Raw genomic sequence first — 24,516 nt, 5'->3', positions numbered from 1 at the left:
GGTCCAATGGTTAGGACTCCACACTTCCACTGTAGGGGGCACAAGTTCGATCCCTGGTCAGGGAACCAAGAACCCTCAAGCCTCATGGTGTGGCCAAAAATAAAAATAAAAAAGAAAGAAAAAGAAAGAAAATTAGAAAATACTTTGAGAAGAATTTTTTTAAAAAAACAACAAAACCAACATACCAAAATATACGGGATGCAGCTAAAGCAGTGCTCAGAGGGGAATTTATATCTGTAAACACCTATATTAAAAAAAGAATATCACTAATCAGTAACCTAACCTTCTACGCTTAAGGAACTGGAAAATGAAGAAACTAAATGCAAAGCAAGCAGAAGAAAAGAAATAGTTAAGATTTGGGTGGAGATTTTTTAAAGTGAGAAAATAGAAAAACAGAAAATCAGTGAAACTAAAACTTCTTTGAAAAGAATAACAATAATGACAAACCTTTAGTTAGACTGACCAAGAAATTAAAGAGAGACAACTCAATTTACTAAAATCAGAAATGAAAGTGGGAGCATGATTCACTACTGACTTTACAGAAATAAAAAGTATTACAAAATATATAATGAACAAGAGTATGCCAACAAATAGATAACATAGATGAAATGGACTAATTCCTAGAAATAAACTACCAAAACTGACTCAACAATAAAAAATATAATAGATCTAGTAAAAGCAAAGAGATTAAAACAGTAATTTAAAAAATTTCTGACAAATAAAAGTCAAGGGTCATATGGCTTCACTGATGAATTCTGCTAAACATTTAAAGAAGAAATAACATCAATTCTTCTCAAACTGTGCCAAAGAACAGAAGAGGAATACTTCCTAACTCATTCCATGAGGCTGGTGTTACCCTGATACCAAAGACAAAAACATCAGAAGAAAACTACAGACCAATATCTCTCATGAATATAGATGCAAGAATCCTCAACAAAATACTAGCAAACAAAATTCAGCAGCATATTAAGAGAACTATGTACCATGGATTTATCCCAGAAATGCAAGGGTGGTTCAACATATAAAAATCAATCAACTGAAAAAAAAAACGAAACACCTTATTAACAGAATGAAAGGGGAAAAAAATAACATGATCAACTCAACTGATACAGAAAAGGCATTTGACCAATTCCAGCACCCTTTCATGATGAAAATACTCAACAACCTAGGAACAGAAAGAAGATTTTACAACCCGATGATGAGCATCTATGAAAAACTCAGGGCTAACATACTCAGTGGTGAAAGATTTAAAGCTTCCCACTAAGATAAGAAAAGATATTCACTCTTGCCATTTCTATTCAACATTGTCTGGAAGTTCTAGCCAGGGCAATTAGGTAAGAGAAAAGGAAACAAAAGGCATCCGAATTGAAAAGGAAAAAGTAAAAGTACCTCTTTTCACAGATGTCGTGATATTATACATAGGAAATCCTGAAGAAAAACTATTAGATCTAATAAACAAGTTCAGCAAGGTTGCCAGATACAAAAACATGCAAAAATCATTTGTATTTCTGTACACTAGCAATGAATATCTATACACTAGCAATGAACAATCTGAAATGAAGGAAACAATTCCATTTCCAATATTATCAAAATGAATAAAATACTTAGGAATAAATTTAACCAAGGAGGTGGAAGACTTGTACACTAAAAACTGCAAAACAATGTTGAAAGAAAGAAGTCCTAAATAAATGGAAAAACATCCTTTGTTCCTAGATCAAAATGCTTAATATTGCTAAGATGGCAATACTTCCCAAATTGATCTACAGATTCAATGCAATCCCTACCAAAATTCCTTTTTGGCAGAAATTGACAGACTGACCCTAAAATTCATATGGAAACTGCAAGGGAGCCAAAACAGCCAAACCAGAACAATCATGTTTTGAAGAAAGTTGAACAAAAAGAAGAACAAAGTTGGAGGACTTACACATCCTGGTTTCAAAAACTATTACAAGCCACAATAATCAGAAGAGCATGGTACCGGCACAAAAACTGGCATATAGACCAATAGAACAGAACTGAGAATCCAGAAGTAAATCCATACATCAATGGTCAACTGATTTTTGGCAAGGATGTCAAGACTATTCAGTGGGGAAAGAATTGCCTTTTCAACAAATGACGCCGGGACTGCTGGATAACCACATGCAAAAGAATGAAGTTATTAGATTCTTCACCTCACACCATATATAAAATTTAACCCAAAATGTATCAAAGATCTAAACATAAGGGAGGAAACTATAAAACTGTTAAAGGAAAACAGGGGTGAATCTTTGTGACTTTGGATGTAGCAACGGATTCTTAAATATAACACCCAAAGTACAAACAACAAAATTTTTTAACGCTAAACTTCACAAAAATTAAAAACTTCTATGAATCAAACAATATTATGAAGAAAGTGAAAAAACCCCCAAAAATAGGAGAAGATTTTTGCAAATCATATATATAAGAGTCCAGCATCCAGAATATAAAAAGAACTCTTACAACACTACAAAAAAACAGATAACCCAATTTTTAAATGGGCAAAAGACTTAAATTCACATTTTCCCAAAGATTTACAAATGGCCAACAAGCACATGAAAACAAGCTCAACTCACTAGTCAGTCACTAGGGAAATGCAAATCAAAACCATGACATACCACTTTATACCCACTAGGATGGCTATTTAAACAAAACAAAACAAGGAAAAATACCAAGTGTTAGCTAGGATGTAGAAGAAATTGGGACCTCACATGTTGCTGATGGGAATGCAAAATGATGCAGATGCTGTGGAAGTTTGATGGTTCCTCAAAAAGCTAAATATAGAATTACCATTTGACCCAGCAATTCCTCTCCCAAGTATATACCGAAGAGAAATGAAAACAGGTGTTCAAACAAAACTTGTTAGAGGAACGTTCACAGCGTCAATATTTGTAGTAGCCAAAAAGTAGAAACACCCAAATGTCCATCAACTAATGAATGGATAAACAAAACAGGGTTTAAGCATACCATGTAATAATACTCAGCCATAAAAAGGAATTGTTTGGACTTCCCTGGTGGCGCAGTTGTTAAGAATCCACCTGACAATGCAGGGGACACGGGTTGGCGCCCTGGGCCGGGAAGATCCCACATGCGGTGGAGAAACTAAGCCCATGCACCACAACTACTGAGCCTGCACTCTAGAGCCCACGAGCCACAACTACCGAGCCCGTGTGCCACAACTACTGAAGCCCACGTGCCTAGAGCCCATGCTCCGCAACAAGAGAAGCCACCGCAATGAGAAGCCTGTGCACCACCACGAAGAGTAGCCACTGCTCACCGCAACTAGGGAAAGCCCGTGTAGAGCAACAAAGACCCAACGCAGCCAAAAATAGATAAATAAATTTAAAAAAAAAAAAAAAGGAACTGTTACGGACTGAATGCTTGTACCTCCCCATATATATGTTGAAGTCCTAACCTCCAATGTAACTTTATTTTTTTTTGGCCATGCTGTGCAGCTTGCAGTATCTTAGTTCCCCAACCAGGGATCAAACCCGGGACACAACAGTGAAAGTGCCAAGTCCTAACCACTGGACCACCAGGGAATTCCCCAATGTAACTTTACTTTAATTAAGTTTAAGGGGGAATCGGAGCTGATCTGATAGGATTAGTGTCCTTAGAAGAAGAGATATCAATGGGCTTCCCTGGTGGCACAGTGGTTGAGGGTTCGCCTGCCGATGCAGGGAACACGACTTCGTGCCCCGGTCCGGGAAGATCCCACATGCCGTGGAGTGGCTGGGCCCGTGAGCCATGGCCACTGAGCCTGCGTGGCCAGAGCCTATGCTCTGCAACGCGAGAGGCCACAACAGTGAGAGGCCCACGTACCGCAAAAAAAAAAAAAGAAGAGATATCATTATACTAAATGAAGTAAATCAGAGAAAGACAAATATCACACAATATTGCTTATATGAGGAAACTAAAAAATGGATACAAATGAACTTTTTTACAAAAGAGAAATACTCACAGACAGAAAACAAACTTATGGTTACCAAAGGGGAAAGAGGGGGTGTAGGGATAAATTTGGAATTTGCGATTAACAGATACACACTACTATATATAAAACAGATAAAACAAGGACCTACTGTATAGCACAGGGAACTATATATCTTGTAATAACCTATAATGGAAAAGAATCTGAAAAAGAGTACATATTTACATATGTATGTATAACTGAATCACTTCGCTGTATACCTGAAACACTGTAAATCAACTATACTTCAATAAAAAAATAAATAAATAAAAATAAAAAAAGAAGAGATACCAGAGAGAGCCCCCGACTCCCACTTGATTACAGAGAAAGGGCCATCTGAGGGCGTAGTGAGAAGGTGGGCATCTACAAGCCAGGAAGAGAGTACTCACAAGAAACCAATCATGCTGGACCTTGATCTGGAATGTGAGAAAATTAATATCTGCTGTTTAAGACATTCAACATTTTACTACCGCAGCCTGAGCTGACTAATACAGGTATGTAATACTGATATGTATTGTATTATGGATTAACCTCAAAAATAATATGCTAAATGAAAGAAGCCAGGTCATATGTTATACAACTCTGTTTATATATAATGTCTAGAATAGGCATATCCATAGAGACAGAAAGGATATTAGTGATTGCCAGAGGATAGGGGAGGGGAAGGAGGGAGTGACTATAATGGGTATGGGATATCTTTTTGGGGTAATGAAAATGCTATAAAATTTGACAGTGGTGATGGTTGTACAACACTGTGAATGTAATAAAAACTACTGAATTATACACTTTAAAATGATTAAAATGGTGAACTTTAATTTTTTAAAATAGAAATGAATATTGATAGCTGCAACATGGATGACTCTCAAAGGCATTATGCTGAGAGAATGAAGCCAGTCTCAAATGGTTACTTTCTATATATATGATTCCATTTATATGACATTCTCAAAAAGACAAAACTATAGTAATGAAGAGCAGATCAGAGGTTGCCAGAGGTTTGGAAAGGGGTAATTACAAAAGAAAAGCATATGGGAGTTGTTTGGGATAATGGAATTATTCTGTATCTTGAATGTGGTGGTGGGTATACAAATTTATACATAGAGTAAAATTCCATAGAGTAAAATTCCTAGAACTGTACACAAAATGATCCATTTTTCTATATGTTAATTCAAAAATAAAATCTTTGCTACCAAAAAAATCCATTGGCCTATTTTGCACTTGGAAAGGATCCATGACCAATGCTTGATTTATGTCAGGTACTGGCCATTTGGAAAGTACTAGTTCACTGAATTATGTGGCTCTTCCAATGTAGACATATTTCATTGTACCATATCCCACCAAAAAAAAAAAATCACGTTTGTTAATATCACCACTAATCTCATCAGAAAAGTTTTTTGAGGGGAGTTGTCAGACTCACAGTAGTGGATAATATGTTTTCCAAAATTCTAACTTTTTCTTGAAGCTGGAATGTTATCACTGGCTAACAAATACTGTTATTTCCTCCCCTCTCCACCCTGTATAACAGGCTCACTTCATTCATTTTTGAGAAAATGTCTGTCAAATACTAAAGTCTGAATAATCACAGTTTGTCAGACATTCTTCCAAGTAAAATGGTGTTCCTTGAAAAAAGCATCTAATTTAGCTCAAACTCAAACAATTATGTAAGTGCTTTATGCATACTTCCCATTTCATCGCATATAATATTAACAAGATGTATACTCAAGGGGTTTAGTTTTAGTAAAAGCAGTATTTCTGTGTAATCAAGGGATTCATAGGTTAAACTGGTATTTTTTACTGTAAGTGTGTGGCAGTGAAAAACTGCAATGAAACTGCAATTAATAGATATATTTTCAGAATACTGTGGCATTTCTTTAGTTCTCAGTTTGCTGAGGAACAGATTATATAGTTATGTGCAGATACTGGTTTAAAGATAGGAAACAAGTGGTGACTTTTTGACTAGAGGAGTGAAAGCAATAGGATACTTCATCATTTAGTCTAATTATTACAAGTGCTCTCAGAAAGAGATGCAGAGTGGAGTAGTAACAGATAGCACAAAAGACTAGATAAACAGTCCAGTAAAATCTCTGAAGTCTCTGCAGAATAAAGACTAGTATGTTGGTGTAAGTAAGTACAAATGAATACATTTAAGGAAAAAAACTCAAATTATATTTATACAATGACTGACCCTAAGAAATCAGTAAGTACTAGATGTTACTATATCATGTTCTTAGAATCTACAATTACTAAAAAGTGTATTATAACAGTGAAAAGAAAACACCAGAACCGCTGGGTATCTTTGGGAAGAGTATTATACACTAAATAGTATCCCTACAATATAGTGATGAACTGATCCTTGAAATTCTGTGTGTAGTTTAATAACAACAAATATAAAGAACTGGAATAATATACGACACAGTCTTTAAAACCATTAAGGGGAACATATATCAAGAAATATTAGAACAAGGCATTCTTATTGACAAAAATGTAGAATAAATTTTAAAATACCCCATATTACAACTTTAAGTAGAACATAACCAATCCAAATTCTCAAAATAAAAAAACACCTGAGGGGCTTCTCTGGTGGCGCAGTTGTTAGGAGTCTGCCTGCAAATGCAGGGGACTCAGGTTCAAGCCCTGGTCCGGGAAGATCCCACATTCCATGGAGCAACTAAGCCCGTACACCACAACTACTGAGCTTGCACTCTAGAGCCTGCAAGCCACAGCTACTGAAGCCAGCGCGCCTAGAGCCTGTGGTCTGCAACATGAGAAGCCAAAGCAATGAGAAGCCCGCGCACCACCATAACGAAGAAAAGCCCGCGCACTGTAACGAAGAGTAGCCCCCACTCGTCACAGCTAGACAAAGCCTGCCCGCAGCAATGAAGACCCAATGAAGACCCCAAAATAAATAAATAAATTAAAAAAAAAAACACCTGAGAACACCAAATGTTGGTGAGGATGTGAAAGAACAGGAATTCTCATTCATTACTGAGAATAATACAAAATGGTATAGCCACCTTGGGAGACAATTTGGCAGTTTCTTACAAATGAAACATACTCCTACCATATGATCCAGCAACTGCACTCCTTGGTATTTACTCAAATGATCTGAAAATTTATGTCCACAAAAAAAACATGCACACAGATGTTTCTAGCAGCTTTATTCATAATTGCTAAAACTTAGAAGAAACCAAGATGTACTTCAGGTTGAGTGGATAAATAAACTGTGGTATATCCAGACACAGAATTATTATTCAGTGCTAAAAAGAAATGCGATATCAAATCATGAAAAGACATGGAGGAAACTTAAATGCATATTACTAAGTGAAACAGGCCAACCTGAAAAGATTACATACTATATTCTGAACATTCTGAAAAAGGCGAGACTATGGAGACAGTAAAAAGATCAATGGTTGCCAGGACTGGGGCAAAAGGGGGGATGAATACGCAGAGCACAGAGGATTTTTAAGGCAGTGAAACTATTCTATACCATACTACAATGGTGGATACATGTGTCAAAGCCCACAGAATGTACAAGAATGAACGCTAATGTAAACTATGGACTTTGGGTGATAATGATGAGTCAATGTAGGTTCATCAATTGTGATAAATGTACCACTGTGGTTCCATATGCTTATAGTGGGGAGTTTATGTGTATATGGCAACTCTTAGTACTTTCTGCTCAATTTGCTGTGAACCTAAAACTGCTCTAAAAAACAGACTTTATTAATTAAAAAGAAAAAAAGAAAAAAACATCACTCATGAAGTTTTGGTGTTGTATCCAAGAAAAACATCCACAGTTATTTGCAAGACTATTAAAATATTTCTCCCTTTTCCAACATTTCTGTATGAGACTAGATTTTCTTCAAATACTTCAACGAAAATAACATATGCAATAGTTGAATGAAAAAGTAGATATAAGGATCCAGCTATCTTCTATTAACACAGACTTTAAAGGAATTTTCAAAATGTAAAAACAATGCTCCTTTTCCCACTTAAGTTTTTTGTTTTGGAAAACAATGATTTTCACTAAAATGTTAACATGTAATAGGTTGATTATTGTTATTTTCAAATAAATTATTAACACAATGGCTCTTCAAAGAGCTCAATAATTTTTAAGGGGTCTTAAGACCAAACAGGTTTGAGAACTGTTTCTCTAGGGTATCAAAACTCAAGCGATAAGAGGAAGCTATTATCAAATAAAAATAATTAAATTAGTGCTATTCAAAGAAAAGAGAAATACCTTGAGAAATACTGAATTACAGTCACTAAAATGTGGTGTTTAGTGGGTAACAGACTTAATAGTTTTTAAGAGGACAGTCCCACTATAAGAATCTATCAAATATCATGGTACCAAAAATACTAGCTAATATTCTCAATTTACCATTGCTTCACGTCCCAACAGAAGAGCAGACTTGATTATTTGCTATATGCCATATTCATAAAAGCAACATACAAACATCATTATCATTTTATATCACATATTACAGAATTATAATAATGCCAGCTAACATTCATTAAAGTTGTATTTTTAAACTTGACATTCATTATTTTATGTAATCTTCCCAACAATTCTGAGACAGGTATTATTACTATCCCCCATTTATAGAGGCAGATACTGAGATCAAACAGATACAAAAAGGAGAAGCTGGGATTCAAATTTAAGTATTCTCCTCCTAGAGGAGAGCTGGACAAACCTTTTCTGCTGGGATTCAAATTTAAGTATTCTCCTCCTAGAGGAGAGCTGGACAAACCTTTTCTGTAAAAGGCCATACAGTAAATATTTTAGGTGTTGCAGGCCATATATAGTCTCTGTCCCTGTTTTTTTTTTTTTTTTTTTTAATAACCCTTAAGAAAAACAAATCCTTAGCTCTTGAGCCTTACAAAAACAGACCACAGCCCAGATCAGCCTTTCTCAATCAGGTTCCCTGAGAGAAATAAACCCAAATACCCTAAGGCATCCTTCTATATAATGAATTTACTTCTTGTCTATGTATCTAGAATGGTGTCCATTATATGAAATCTTTGGGAGAAGTGACAGCCACTCAAATAATCATCTGTGCTCAGTGCTTCACCTGCATTCAATACAAGAAACAAATACCAAGTGTTACATCCAATCTGGATAAATAAGGATTGGCATTTTTTTCTCAGAAACTGTACTGATGGCTCACTAATGCCAACAAAGAAAAGCAGAATTAAATCATATACTGTTTTACACTTATTATGTGGTCCTCAAGAATATTAACCTAAAAAGGCTGGCCACCATCATCATCACCTTGTAGAGACTGAGTATATCCTCAAGGAAAAACAAATAATATAAAACACTTTGCAAAACTCTATCATTTCAAACTGACAGAAAGTTCATCAAGATTACTAAAGAGGAATCCGAACTAAAAAGCTACACTGCCTTTTGGGGCAATGAAAGGAGTGAAAGGAGTAAAACCAAGGAATTCCCTGGAGGTCCAGTGGTTAGGACTTGGGGCTTTCACTGCCGGGGCCCAGGTTCAATCCCTGGTTGGGGAACTAAGATCCCACAAGCCAAGCGGTGCAGCCAAAAAAAAAAAGGAGTAAGATCAATAACTGAATGCAGAGGGCAGCCAACTCCTTAAGGATTTTCAACATTATCAGTCAAGCAACTGACACAACATTAAATAGGAGAAAACATGAAGCACCCAGAATAACATCAGTCCACAAATCCCAAACCAATACTTGCAACATGCCAGACATGTAAACAGAATGATAAAGATGCACTGTTTTTTTTTTAAACTGAGGTATAGTTGATGTATAACATTATATAAGTTTCACGTGTACAACATAGTGATTCACAATTTTTAAAGGTTATATTCCATATATAGTTATTATAAAATATTGGCTATATTCCTAGTGTTGTACTATACATCCTTGCAACTTATTTATTTTATACATAGTAGTTTATTCCTCTTAATCCCTTACCCCTATCTTGCCCCTCCCCACGGTAACCACTAGTTAGTTCTTTATATCTGTGTTTCTTTTCTGTTAAATTCATTAGATTCCACACGTAAGTGACATCAAACAGTATTCGTCTTTCTCTGCCTTATTTCACTTAGCATAATACCTTCCAAGTCCATCCATGTTGTTGTAAATTGCAAAATCTCATTCTTTATGGCTGATTAGTATTCCACTGAGCGTGTGTACACACACACACCCATCTTTTTTTTTTTTTTTTTTTTTTTCGGTACGCGGGCCTCTCGCTGTTGTGGCCTTTCCCGTTGTGGGGCACAGGCTCCGGACGCGCAGGCTCAGCGGCCGTGGCTCACGGGCCCAGCCGCTCCGCGGCATGTGGGATCTTCCCGGACCGGGGCACGAACCCGCGTCCCCTGCATCGGCAGGCGGGCTCTCAACCACTGCGCCACCAGGGAAGCCCCATCTTTTTTATCCATTCATCGTATCTTGGCAACTGTGAATAATGCTGCTATGAACACGGGTGAGTGTGTCTTTTTGAATTAGAGTTTTTTTTTTTTTTTTCCAGATAAAATACTCAGGAGTGGAATTGTTGGGTCACATGGTAGTTCTATTTTTAGTTTTTTTGAGAAAACTCCATATTGTTTTCCATACTGGCTACACAAATTTACCTTCCCTCCAATAGTGTACAAGGGTTCCTTTTTTTTCAAATCCTTACCAACATTTTTTATTTGTGGTCTTTCTGATGACAGCCATTCTGACAGGTGTGAGGTGATATCTCATTGTGGCTTTGACTTACATTTCTCTAATGATTAACGATATTGAGCATCCTTTCATTGTCTTTTGGCCATCTGTATGTCTTCTTTGGAAAAATGTCTATTCAGGTCTTCTGCCCATTTTTAAATTGGATTTTTTTTGATGTTGAGCTGTTTATATATTTTGGATGTTAACACCTTATGGGTTATATCATTTGCAACTATTTCCTCCCATTCAATAGGTTATCTTTTTGTTTTGTCAATGGTTTCCTTTGCTGTGCAAAAGCTTTTAAGTTTAATTAGGTCTCATTTGTTTATTTTTGCTTTTGTTTCCTTTGCATTAGGAGAGAGATCCAAAAAAAAAAAAATACTATGATTTATGTCAAAGAATGTTCTGCCTATGTTTTCTTCTAGGAGTTCTACGGTTTCCAGTCTTACATTTAGGTCTTTAATCCATTTTGGGTCTACACATGGCATAGAGAATATTCTAATTTCATTCTTTTACACGTAGCTGTCCAGTTTTCCCAGCACCTTACTGAAGAGACTGTCTTTTTGCCACTGTATATTCTTGCCTCCTTTGTCATAAATTGACCATAAGTGCGTGGGTCTATTTCCAAGCTCTCTATTCTGCTCCATAGATCTGTATGTCTGTTTTGATTACTGTAGCTTTGTATTGTAATCTGAAGCCAGGGAGCATGATTCCTCCACTTCTGTTCTTCTTTCTCAAGATTGTTTTGGCTATTTGGGGTCTTTTGTGTTTCCATACAAATTTTAAAATTATTTGTTCTAGTTCTGTGAAAAATGCCCTTACTATTTTGATAGAGATTGCACTGAATCTGTAGATTACCTTGGGTAGTACGGTCATTTTAGCAATATTAATTCTTCCAATCCATTAACATGATATATCTTTCCACCTGTTGTGTCATCTTCAATTTCTTTCATTACTGTCACAGTTTTTCGAGTAAAGGTCTTTAACCTCTTTAGGTAGAGGTTTATTCCTAGGTATTTTATTCTTTTTGATGCAATGGTAAATGAGATTGTTTCCTTAATTTCTCTTTCTGATAGTTCACTGTTAGTGTATAGAAATGCAACAGGTTTCTGTGTATTAATCTTGTATCCTGCAACTTTACCAAATTCATCGATGAGCTCTAGTGGTTTTTTGGTGGTGTCTTTAGAATTTTCTATGTATAGTATGTCATCTGCAAACAGTGATGGTTTTATTTCTTCCTTTCCAATTTGGAATTCTTTTCTTTCTTCTTCTTGTCTGATTGCTGTGGCTAGGACTTCCAGTACATGTTGAATAAAAGTGGTGAGAGTGGGGCTTCCCTGGTGGTGCAGTGGTTGAGAGTCTGCCTGCCGATGCAGGGGACACGGGTTCGTGCCCCGGTCTGGGAAGATCCCACATGCCGCGGAGCGACTAGGCCCGTGAGCCATGGCCGCTGAGCCTGCGCGTCCGGAGCCTGTGCTCTGCAACGGGGGAGGCCACAACAGTGAGAGGCCCGCATACCACAAAAAAAAAAAAGTGGTGAGAGTGGACATCCTTGTCTTGTTCCTAATCTTAGAAGAAATGCTTCCAGTTTTTCACTGGTGAGTAAAATGTTAGCTGTGGGCTTAGCATATATGGCCTTTATTATGTTGAGGTATGGATAAAGATTCAGTATTGATAGATATTTTCCTACTTAGATAACCATTACATTCAAGAAGATCTCACATAAAAACCTGCCTAGGTTAAGAGCACCTTGAGATAGAATTTCTAGGGCTTTTGTATCAGCACTTGCAGCCTAATAGGTTCACTTTATTTAACTCATTTTTACTCTGGAACCAAGCTGTGTGGGTATGAGTCCTAACTCTACCTTTTCAAGCTGTGTGACCTTTGGCAAGTTCCTTAATTTCTCAGTGCCTCAGCTGTAAAACATGCAATACACTTACCCCACAAGGTTTTTATGAGGATTTTAAAAATTAGTATTTGAGAAATTAGAGAGAGTAGTACCTGGCATAAAGTAGGTATTATATGCACAAATCTTAAATGGAAAAACAAAACAAACAAAATAATACAGAAACAATGTCAGGCTCATGAAGTGAGAACTCACACAGTTAAGGAACAATGTGAAACTGACAATGAAAGGCCTTCTCATGGCAGCCGTCTCATATCCTTGGTTCTTAATATTCAGCAGTACTATATTCATAATACATACCTACTATGTGGAAGAGACTCAAAACTGAATTCTTTATCTTCTCTTCCAAACCTGCTCCACTCACAGTCTCTCCCACCTTTGTTAAAGGCAACCCTGCATTTTGAATTGCTTGAACCAAAACCTTTAGAGTCCTCCTTATCTCCTCTCTCTCATGCCCCACATTAATCCAATCAGAAATTACGTTGCCCCTACTAATCCTAACCAATCTCTGGCAACTTAATATATTTACAGTCCTAATCTTCTGCGTTACTGTATTACAGTAGTTCCCAACCTTTTTGGCACCAGGGACCGGTTTTGTGGAAGACAGTTTTTCCACGGGACAGGTTGGAAGGATGGTTCACGCAGTAATGCAAGTGATGGGGAGCAGCAGATAAAGCTTCGCTCATCTCTCACTGTGTGGCCCAGTTCCTAACAGGCTGCAAACCGGTACCTGCCCACGGCCCAGGGATTGGGGATCCCTGCTCTACTAGTATCCAGTACAAGCAAGCCACCTCCCACCTGGACTAATGCAAAATCTTCCAACGTGGTATCTGTGCTAATACTCCTGCTCCCCCTTCTCCCGGCCGATTCTCAACATAGCAGTCAGGTAGTTTGTTAAAACTAAGCCACAGGCTTCCCTGGTGGCGCAGTGCTTGAGAGTCCGCCTGCCGATGGAGGGGACACGGGTTCATGCCCCGGTCAGGGAAGACCCCACATGCCGCGGAGCGGCTGGGCCCGTGAGCCATGGCCGCTGGGCCTGCGCGTCCGGAGCCTGTGCTCCGCAACGGGAGAGGCCACAACAGTGAGAGGCCTGCGTACTGCAAAAAAAACTAAGCCAGATCATCATGTCAGTCTCCTGCTCAAAAACCTAGCATGCTCCTGATTTTACTCATAGTAAAAGCCAAAAGTTCTATCTTCCCCTCAATTTTGCTGTGAACCTTAAACTGCTCTAAAAAATAAAGGAAATAAAATCAGGGTTGATTATCTAAAATGCAGCTGAGCTTTACTTCAAAGGATTAAGTAAATTATGGGGGGGGGGGGAAGAGGCCATTAGGGACATATCCCACACCTGCACCAAAAAAAACCCAAAGTCCTCACAACAGCAGCCTAATACACCTTACATGATCTAATTGCCCTCTTTCACTTTTCATGATTAGATTCAGGTTAATTTTTGTAGGGTAGAATACTTCACAAGTAGCGCTATGCCTTTCTATTTTATCAAATCAAGAGACATATGTCTGCCTGTTCTACTTTCAGTGATGCTAAGACTGAACAGTGAATTCAGGGTATTAACTTGAACCCACCATTATAAAGTTACCTATCACCTTTCACCTAATAATTTTAGCATACATCAATAATCTGCCTAGATCTATTATTGTACTATGGGCACAAAGTGGTGACTTTTCTAATACCTTCATTCCTTCCTCATTTATTAACTGGAATTCTTCAGTAAAGAAGAGCTTTCTGCTATCAACTATTTGTTTACTTTGAATACATTCTGCAACAAAATATATGCTTTCTATGCATAAATTTTCATAATAATGAGTTAACACCCTTGAAATCTCCAAAGGTTATCAATAGTTATTTTTGCTTTTTATTTTTAAAATATCATTATGGACTCCTGGAATTTTACTCATTTGGTATAGTTCAACCTACTGCAGTCCTTACTTTTTTTACATTCACGTTTTTCATCTTAGGCCAGTGGGAGCACCTTTGAGATGGCTTCATGAACTTTTGACACAACTTACCTTAACATGATAGGCAGAAGATTTTAACTTGCAGTTTAAATTTGCAATTCCTCAATTATAATTAATCTTGAACAATTTTCATGTTTATTGATCTCTTTGAATTCTTTGTGAAATCCCTATTCATTTTGTCATCCATTTTCCTAGTGGGCTAATAATCCTTTTTGCTTTCTGAATTTTATGAGTTCATTTTAATATATGGTAGAGATTATATATTAATAAAAGCTGCAATCTTAGTCCTCTATTTCCTTTTTGATTTTATGGCATTTTTTGTCATGTAAAATACACTTAATTTTTTAAACAATCATTTCCTTTATAATTCTCAGTTTAGATCTGAAGGCCTTCCCAAATTCACTATGATAGAAAAAAACTGCCTATGCTTCTTCTAATTCTTTTATGGCTTTTTTCTTTTTTTTTAACATTTAAATTTCTGATCTAGCTAGATATAATTAGCTGTTTATAAGTCTATTTCCACTAGAATTTGGGATCTTCAAAGCCAATGACTATCTTACTTATTACGAGACTAAGAATTCTGCCTCTGGACCCAAGTGTTTTCAAACACAGGGTTTGAGAAGGTGATGTTGATGATGAATAGTCATAAACTCCGTTCTCTATGCCCTTAAACTTGGGCAAGGCAGTCCTACTGAACCATGCTCGCTAAAGAGAAGATGTAGCACAGGGAGGAAAAACTCTGTTCTGCTTAATGCTAGATTATTACATGTGCATTGCCCTTACATCTCGGAACAATTTTAAGAGGTGAGGATTGGGGGTGGGGTGCAGAAAATGAGTTTGGGAATTCAGCTTCCAAGAAGTGATGTCTGAATGGAGTGTGAAAGAACAAGCAGGTATTATTATACAGATGAAGAGCCTGATAAAGAGTACTCCAGAGTACAGTGAGCAAAAGGTATGACATGGGAGTACATGATCTATTTGAGGAATTACAGGCAGTTTATTATGACCGCCTGGGCCAGTGCTTGGTGTATAAAGTAAGTACTATATAAATGTTAGCTATTATCATGCTGATTATTGGGACATGGAGATAAATTAGGTAAAATTGTAAGCAGTAGGCTAAGATGCTCCTGGAAAGCCACGTTAAAGTCTGGATTTTATCCTGAAGACGATGGGGAGTGTCTGAAGGATTTCTGACGGGATAATGGCATATTTTAGAACAATTACATTGGCAGTGTGAGTAAAAGACTGGATGGGATACAGATAGGCAAAAATCATAAAGAATCTTCAATGATGGAGTATATAGTAGTGATAAAAACTTTTACAAAGTGAGGAAAATTTGCAAGCCTCTTTTAAGATCCAAGATGTCAGCATACTGATCTCTACGAAAAGGGACCAGATGTCTAACAGTTTTATCACATGGGAGATATATAAGCTTAATAATAAATATTCCTAGACTATCTGGAAAGCTTTCCACTTTAGTAAAGATTCACACCCAGTAAATCATTTTCTACAAAATTCCTTCAGGGTCATGAAATGCCCCATGTTGTCTTTTCCACAAGCCAGAGAGGTTGGTTAAAGCTCATGAATGTCTCCCAGTCAACCAAAAGGCTGGTTTTCTAAAGACTCCATGATGTAACAAAAGCTAAATTATGGCTGCTGATGCTGATGGTACCCTATCCCAAGCTCTCTGAAATTTCTGCAGGCTCAGCAAAACTTGTTACTGACACTGAAGTTATGATGTAAGCCACATGTGCCCTAACAATGGAGTTCACACCTAACTCTAGCTATGCGGACTATCAGACACAGAATGCGAGTTAGCTACAGATTGTGAGACAACTTCTGGAGAGCAAACTATAGAGCTAGTTTAGGGGCAGTTCTCATTTCAGGTGTTTTACTGGTGAGAAGGAATGATTCTATGTGGCACAGACTACTTGGGTCCATTTGGGACTCTACCAAAAGTGACAAAACTTCTTAGGGAGGAGATGAGTTGAGAACCATGATTCTATCTTGAACTCTATGAAATGGCAGGTATTGTGACTTTTGAAAGTTACTGAATTTGGCTGCTGTTATTGCTGTTTTCTAAGTTATACCTCCTAAAAGCAGTTATTCTTCCCTGCCTACAGGGAACTGTTTCATGGTTCAACAATGAACCAAACTACTGTGGCAATCTCCTTAGAAAAGGTCTAAATAAAGTGAACTTTTTCTATTCTGATTCTTTAAAAAAATATTTTGGAGACTCAGAAACTCCATGTTACAGTAGCTCCTCACAGATACATATTTCTACCTTTACATTTTTAAAGAGCAAATGTCAGTAATATATATATATAATTATATTAATTATATAAAGAATTTTCACAAATCAACAAAAATAAAACATTACCACAATAAGATACCATTTCACAACCACTAGAAAGGTCAAAATAGGAAAGACTGACAAACACCAAATATTTGTGAGGACGTGGACTAACTGATCTCTACATACATTGCTGCAGGAATGTAGTGTGGAGATTTAACTTCTTTGGAGAGCTGTTTGGCAGTTTCTTATGAAGTTAAATATACATCTCTACCCTACGACCCAGCAATTCCATTCCTAAGTATTCACCCAAGAGAAACAAAAAGACTTATACAAAAATGTTTATGGAGTAACTTTATTTATAGTAACCCCAAACTGGAAACAACCCAAATGTCCATCAGCAATGAAACAAACTGTGGTATGTCCATACAATGGAATACTACTCAGCAATAAAAAAGAATGAACTAATCATGTCCAGAATAGGCAAATCTATAGAGACAAAGAAAATAAGTAATTGCCTATGACTGGGGGGTTAGAAAGATAGGGGACAGGATAAGGAGTGACTGCTAAATGGGTATGGGTTCTCATCTGTAAACTGAATATAATGATACCCATTGGGGTGACAAACATGTTCTAAAATTTCATTGTGGTAATGGTTGTACAACTCCATGAATATAGTACAAATCATTTACTTGTATACATTAAATGGGTAAATTATTTGCTATATGAATTGTCTCAAAAAATCCACTTAAAAAAAGGAATGAACTATTAATGTAACAACACACACAAATATTTGTTTAAGCAAAAGAAGCCAGGCACAAAAAGAGTACATACTGTAAGATTCTTTTACATGAAATCTAGGATGTAGGCAAAACTAATTTATGGTGATAGAAATCAGTTATTGTGGTGGTGAGCAATTGGCTGGAAAAGGGCAGGAGTAAACTTTCCACGGGATTTTTTATCTTGTTTTGGATGGAGGTCACAGGGATATGCACAACTGTCAAAACTTAAGATCTGTGCATTTTAATATCTCAATTTAAAAATGTGATAAAAGAAAATCACTCCTATTTGAACTTGGAAAGAGAAGAGGATAAGGCAGGAGTGCCTACCAAAAAATGCCTTCATGCTTCCCCAAAGGAAGTGACTGTACAGCTGTCCATTTACAGAAATATCCAGTGCCTGAGTACACTCTGTCTTTCTTCCCTGTAGCATTTTAATAATAAACTCATCCAGTGCTCCCCAACCCCCCAGAATTTCACATTATCAGTTACCCTAATTTAAAAAAAAATAGTCAAAGAATATTCTACAGCCAAAATTGAGCCTAGTTAAAGCATGCTTAAGTGCCACCAAGTTGTGAAAAGGAAATATATTTATATAAATCAGAATCCTAAGAGGGAAACCATGGTCTATTTTCTTTTTCTGTCTTCTGAAAACATGCTCTGATACCCTGTCTGAAAGAATTCTCTCTACCTACCACTCTTCTCCTCTTCCTTCACCTAATTAGTTAACTCTTATTCATTTTTCACTTCTCAAATAAAAATTTCTTAGAAATTCTTTCAAATTTCTATTACTCCAATCTGTCCCCCTCCACAAACACAATTACATGCACAGAGAGAACAATGTCTCCTTGCAGAGCTCCTATCTCATTTCACAGTCAGTTATAGGTTTCTCATGTGATTAACGGCCCTATTTCTCCTGTTAGACTCTAAGTACCATGTAAGCAAGAACAGTCTCCTAAATTCATCACTGTATCCCTGCATCTAGCATAGTGCTTAGTAGTTAGCATAAATGTTCACAGAACATTTCGCTCAATGAATAAATTAAAAATGCAATTCAAGCAAACTAAACAAAGACTGTTCCCAAAGCAAAGAGGCTGTCCTTGCTTGAGAAATCCATTGTAAGTAAATATACCTTTACTGGACAGAGAACATTTTGGATCAGTATCTATGAGTCACTGAGTATCTACTTCCTTACCAACTTGGTTCTCAGAATATAAGATTGTTCTCTGAGTCATCAGTTTCTACCCTTATTCTGCCTATTGTTCCCTTCTTAACTGGGCACATTTATTCTTAATATCTTTAAACTCTGTTGTATATTCTATTATATGCTTCTATAATTCCTTAGATGTCCGATTTTGAGAAATTAAACAATAATGTTCATAAACTCATGCCAAGACAATATTTAATGGCATTAATAGCTGCAAAAACATAACTGCTTAGGGAAGAGGATTTCAGTTCAGAATGCAAACAAAGTGACATTACTACCAAAAAGCTCAAAACTGTTCTCCCAACATTCAGTAAACAAAATGTTGACTGACACAGAAAGAATGAAGTGCCAAAAAAACCAGATAAAATAGGCAACTTGGAGACAAACAGCACCATGAAAGAAGGCATCTAGCATTTTGCAGAACTCACTAAATGTAAGCAAAAACATTTATAGAAATCAACTTACACCAACTAAATAAAGAGTCTACTTCAGCAAACACCTATGGTGAATACAAGACCAGACCTTTGGGCAAAATTTGAACAATTTTCTACAATCCTTTGATGCAGTTTAAAGAGACTGCATAACACCAATCTATGCTTTCTTGAAAGGGTACAAAAGCCATGCTCAGAAAAACCTGGATGGCTGTGCTGCACCAATCACACACTGCAGGCCTCCTAAAGCAATAACAAAGCATTTGAACTTTCAGTGTCAATTCTGAATTATGTGAAAATCCATAATTTGAAGGGAGAGGATCCAAAAATTTTTTTTTCTAGTAACAATCATCTCCTCCCTTTCTTCCCCTATTAAAATATTATTATAACTTTCACCATTGGCAATGTATCACAATCACTGCAGGAAGTCAATTCAAGATCAAATGTAAATGGAAATGTCTTTAAAAATAAGAGGCTCAACCTCACTGATAAAGAGAATGCTAATGAAGACTACACTGAGCATATTTTTTACCTATCAGATTTGCAAAAATCCACAAGTCAGACACAATACCATATTGGTAAGGTTGTGGGGATACAAACATTCTCCTAACAGCGCTCTCTTACATTGATGGAGGGAATACAAAATTATATCAGCTAGGTAGAGGGCAATTTGGCAATATCTATCACAATTACAAATACATTTTACCCTTAACTCAGTAATACCATTTCTGGGGAATGTATCCTACATACATCAGTACATACAACATTATTCACTACAGCACAGTGTTAAGTGAAAAGTGAAAACTCAGATGTTCAAAAACCACCTAGTTTAATATATCACAGTACACATCCACACAATGGAATACAATGCAGCTGTGAAAAATGAAAATGCTCTTTAAATACCAAAATGGAAAGATAGCTAAAATACATTAAGTGAAAAAAGCAAGGTACAGAAGCAGGTATTCTGTATGTATCATTACATGTAAGAAAGGGGGAAAAGTCAAAAAATACTAACATCTGCTTTCATTTTTACAAAGAAACACTGAAAGAACACATAATAAAAATGCTTATAGGAGGAAAGTAAAACTAGAGTAAATGGGGAATGGGTGGGAGCAAGACTTCTCATTGCACATACTAAATATAAAACTTTGAGTTTTAAATTCAGAAAACATTACTAAACTTTAAAAAAGGTACCACTGTCAAAAATATTTATAATGGGGCTTCCCTGGTGGCGCAGTGGTTCAGAGTCCGCCTGCTGATGCAGGGGACACAGGTTCGTGCCCCGGTCTGGGAAGATCCCACATGCCACGGAGCGGCTAGGCCTGTGAGCCATGGCTGCTGAGCCTGCGCGTCCGGAGCCTGTGCTCCGCAACGGGAGAGGCCACAACAGTGAGAGGCCCGTGTACTGCAAAAAAAAAAAAAAAAAAAAGAAAACTGTACTGTGCTCATCATTATTAATCTAAGATATGACAATTTCTTTACTTATTGTTTCTATTTTATTTTAGTGAATATGGGGAGGAATATATATTTTAAAGTGCTTGTACAGGTTCCTCAAACTATTTTTCCAATAAATTCTTAAGTTCCTTAACTTTTGTGAATTTTCATACCACAAAGGTTTTGAGTAAGAATTACAGTACCTAGAGAACATATCCACTTCCTTAAATTAGAAGACAGAAGAATATTCATAAGACCATATTTTTTTCGAAGTTTAACCAAACCTTGAAGGCACTGTCCAACTCGCAGTTTGCAGAAAATGAACAAGAGCCCAGAAATATGGCTTAAGCTACTCTTAAGGTTTGCTTAAGGTTCCCACCTCGATAGCCAGTTGCCCTAGACATACTCTTTCTTATTTAGGCTACTGGAACATACACATACAGGAACATGGTTTTTCACTTTAATTATTTCTGCTACTGTTCTCACATGGCATTGTGCTATTTGGGAGTAAAGCACACTGAGAATTAATGTTTAGCTGTTCATCAACAAGGGCCATGCCTTCAACTAAACCATAACTAGACTCTGAAAAACGCAGAGTTCAATAAATACAATCAATCACAAACTATCATGTCACATTAATATTATTAGTATATATTTCAAAATGTCAAACCCATAAATTCCAAAGACATTCCAAATCGCTAAATGTAAAAGACATTTATTGGGAAAGCTATGATCAGCATTTTATTTTAAGAGGATCAGCTAAATAAAAAAATAAATTTTTATGTAGCAAATACAGTATTAGTTTCCTAGAGCTGCTATAACATATTACCACAAACTAGGTGGCTTAAAATTGCTGAAATGTATTCTCTCCTAGTTCTGGAGACTAGAAGGTGTTGACAGGTCTATGTTCCCTCCAAAAGCTCTAAGGAAGAATCCTACCTTGCCTCTGTAGCATCTGGTGGTTGCCAGCAATTCCCTGGTGTTCCTTGACTTGTTGCAGTATAACCCCAATCTGTGCCTGTCTTCACATGGCTGGCTTCCCTGTCTATATCCAAATTGCCCTCTTCCTACAAGAACACCAGTTATTGGATTAGGGCCCAGCCTAATCTAGAATGATCTCATCTTAACTTGATTACAACTTCAAAGACCCTTTTTCCAAATAAAGTCACATTTACAGATACTGGGAGTTAGGACTTCAACATATCTTTCTGGGGGACACAATTCAACTTATATCATGGTCCAAATTAGTCAATTTCTTCAAAAGTAGACGACCCAGATTCATATGTGGAATATTTACAGATTTTGCCTAACCAGCATCCATCTCCCTTTCTTAGGTAACAGCATCCAATTTTCTTTTGAAGAGTCAATCTGCTCCTCCTTCAAGCCATAAGGGAGGGCTGAACTTAAGCCTCTTTCCAAAGCCAGGCACCTGTCACTGGTTGGGTCAGAGAATCACACTCCACAGGCCTTAGTGACATGAACCCTTCCATCCTCCCAATTTGGCTGGTGCTATACAGAAAGAGACACATGTGGACTTTAAAAATTATGTAAGTCTAGAGCTTCCATTGATCATCTTTACCATCATACCTGCCCAAAAAGGAAACCAAAAGAAGAAAGGGGGCTTCCGTTGTGGCGCAGTGGTTGAGAGTCCGCCTGCCAATGCAGGGGATACGGGTTCGTGCCCCGGTCCGGGAAGATCCCACATGCCACAGAGCGGCTGGGCCCGTGAGCCATGGCCGCTGAGCCTGCGCGTCCGGAGCCTGTGCTCCGCAATGGGAGAGGCCACAACAGTGAGAGGCCTGCGTACAGCCAAAAAAAAAAAAAAAAAAAAAGAAGAAGAAAGGAATGCTTAGGCTTAGAGATGGAGATAGGCAAATATTCCTAATGACATAAGTAAAATTTCTGGATCCAGTCATATCAGAACCTAGCTTTACCTTTATTCTGCTAACTCCCAGTTCATAAACCTACAAAATGACCTTTTTGACTTAAATTAATTTGAATTGGGTTTCTGAACTTGCAATAGAAAAGAGTCCTGATAGATACTGGCAGAATACTGCCATACAATTGAAAACAGGGCCTCACTTTTCTTCAGTTATTTTCTCAAACTTGTCAAAGAGACTGGAAGAGCCAGTGGAAAAAGAATAGCTTGTATCCATGTCCATTCTCTGTCCATCATGCCATCCTCCATGAGGGTTTTAGAATCTAAAAGTTACAAATAAATTCATTCATGCTTGTTAAAGTATGGATCTGTGAACTCCTGATAGCAAAATATAAACAATATTAAGGAACTCTCAAGAGTTATAAAAACCTAAGTATCAATATTTAAAAATAGGGGCTTCCCTGGTGGCACAGTGGTTGAGAGTCCGCCTGCCGACGCAGGGGACATAGGTTCGTGCCCCGGACCCCAAATGCCGCGGAGCGGCTGGGCCCGTGAGCCGTGGCCGCTGAGTCCGCGCGTCCGGAGCCTGTGCTCCGCAACGGGAGAGGCCACAACAGTGAGAGGCCCGCGTACCACAAAATAAATAAATAAATAAATAAAGCATTCATAAAATCTTTTCTTCTCCAATGACATTCCACACCTCCACCTTCCCTGAAGCATCAACTTCACTACATGGTGGCTAGAGTGGTGAAAAAGTCATACTGAAATACCTCTTTCTTGCCATATCACCACTTTGAGAGCATTCATGATAGTCTTGTCCTTTAATGCGGCTAGCATTGTTCATGGTTCATTTGTTTCTATCTCAAGCAAACTGTGTCACACACACAGTATGTTAATAAATGTTCCTGAACTTTTGGAAAGAATGTCAATATTTTTTACTCTTACACAATCTGAACATACTTCTTTCTCTACCTGCTGCCCACCTCCAACTTTTACCTATTTGTTTATGGAAAATGCCCAGCTCTTTCCTATCCCTTTTGCTGATACTTCAGAAAACTCAAAATAATACACATATTCTGAACAAAAAGGAAAAGATTACATTTTGAAGTAAAACACGACAAAATAAAGAAATAATGTTTCGCCTGTTAAAGGATGGGTTTTACTTGTGTTGTCACACAATTCACATGCAAAGAAACTGGTCCCTAGTATCTAGTAATAAATACAGTGGTTCTCAAAGGGGCAACTCCACCCACCTAACCGCCTTAAAAATCACTGTGTTAAAGCCACTGAAGGTATCACAAATTGTGTCCAAAATATCTGCACTCCCTGTTTCTCATACTAATTTTGTTTTTCCTTAAGTAACTTGAGTCACTGTAAATAGAACACGACTACTCAATTTGCGTAGTTTGTAATATTTCAAAGTCCTGTTTTCTACCTTTCCACAAATATTTACTGGGCATCCACTGTGTGCCAGTCGCTTTGCCAAGTACTTAAAATACAAAGAAAAACATGCCATGGTTGCTGACTTCAAGGGTCTTGCAAACTAGAAGAAGCAGAATTGGAGAAAGGAAGGTAAGAAGATAAAGAAAGTAGTACAATAATGCTTGCACACTAGAAAAAGAGTGACCTGTATTTTGTGGTCAGAGGACTTGAGAAATTAGAGAGTAGGGATTGGGCAGCATATACAGAGAGAGGGTAAGTAGGCTGGGAAAATTAATGAGGGTCTTATATGCTCCTTAAAGTAGCTTTATTCTAAATGCCTGTGGTTTTCAAACTTTAGTGTGTACAAGAAGACTCACTTGAGATCCCTGTTAAAAATAGGTTTCCGGGCTTCCCTGGTGGCGCAGTGGTTGCGCGTCCGCCTGCCGATGCAGGGGAACCGGGTTCGCGCCCTGGTCTGGGAGGATCCCACGTGCCGCGGAGCGGCTGGGCCCGTGAGCCATGGCCGCTG

The 24,516-nt window shown here is 37.5% G+C and overlaps 1 protein-coding gene across 9 annotated transcripts in view; it reads right to left on the bottom strand.

The window, feature by feature from the left end:
- The window catches only part of LCOR (ligand dependent nuclear receptor corepressor), a 130,391-nt gene that overhangs the window by 84,649 nt on the left and 21,226 nt on the right, over positions 1-24,516 (bottom strand). The window contains exon 2 of one of the 9 annotated variants that reach the window (XM_055081284.1): positions 21,626-21,753. The exons of the other annotated variants lie outside the window; for them this stretch is intronic. Coding sequence (XP_054937259.1) covers positions 21,626-21,641 — 16 coding nt within the window. The 5' untranslated portion in view covers positions 21,642-21,753. The remainder of the gene's footprint in view (positions 1-21,625; positions 21,754-24,516) is intronic. 9 annotated transcript variants of the gene reach the window in all.

The sequence above is a fragment of the Physeter macrocephalus genome, chromosome 20 (assembly GCF_002837175.3).
Source record: "Physeter macrocephalus isolate SW-GA chromosome 20, ASM283717v5, whole genome shotgun sequence".
NCBI lineage: Eukaryota > Metazoa > Chordata > Mammalia > Artiodactyla > Physeteridae > Physeter > Physeter macrocephalus.
The sequence above is the reverse complement of the archived record's forward strand: the minus strand, read 5'-3'. Positions and strand labels throughout refer to the sequence as shown.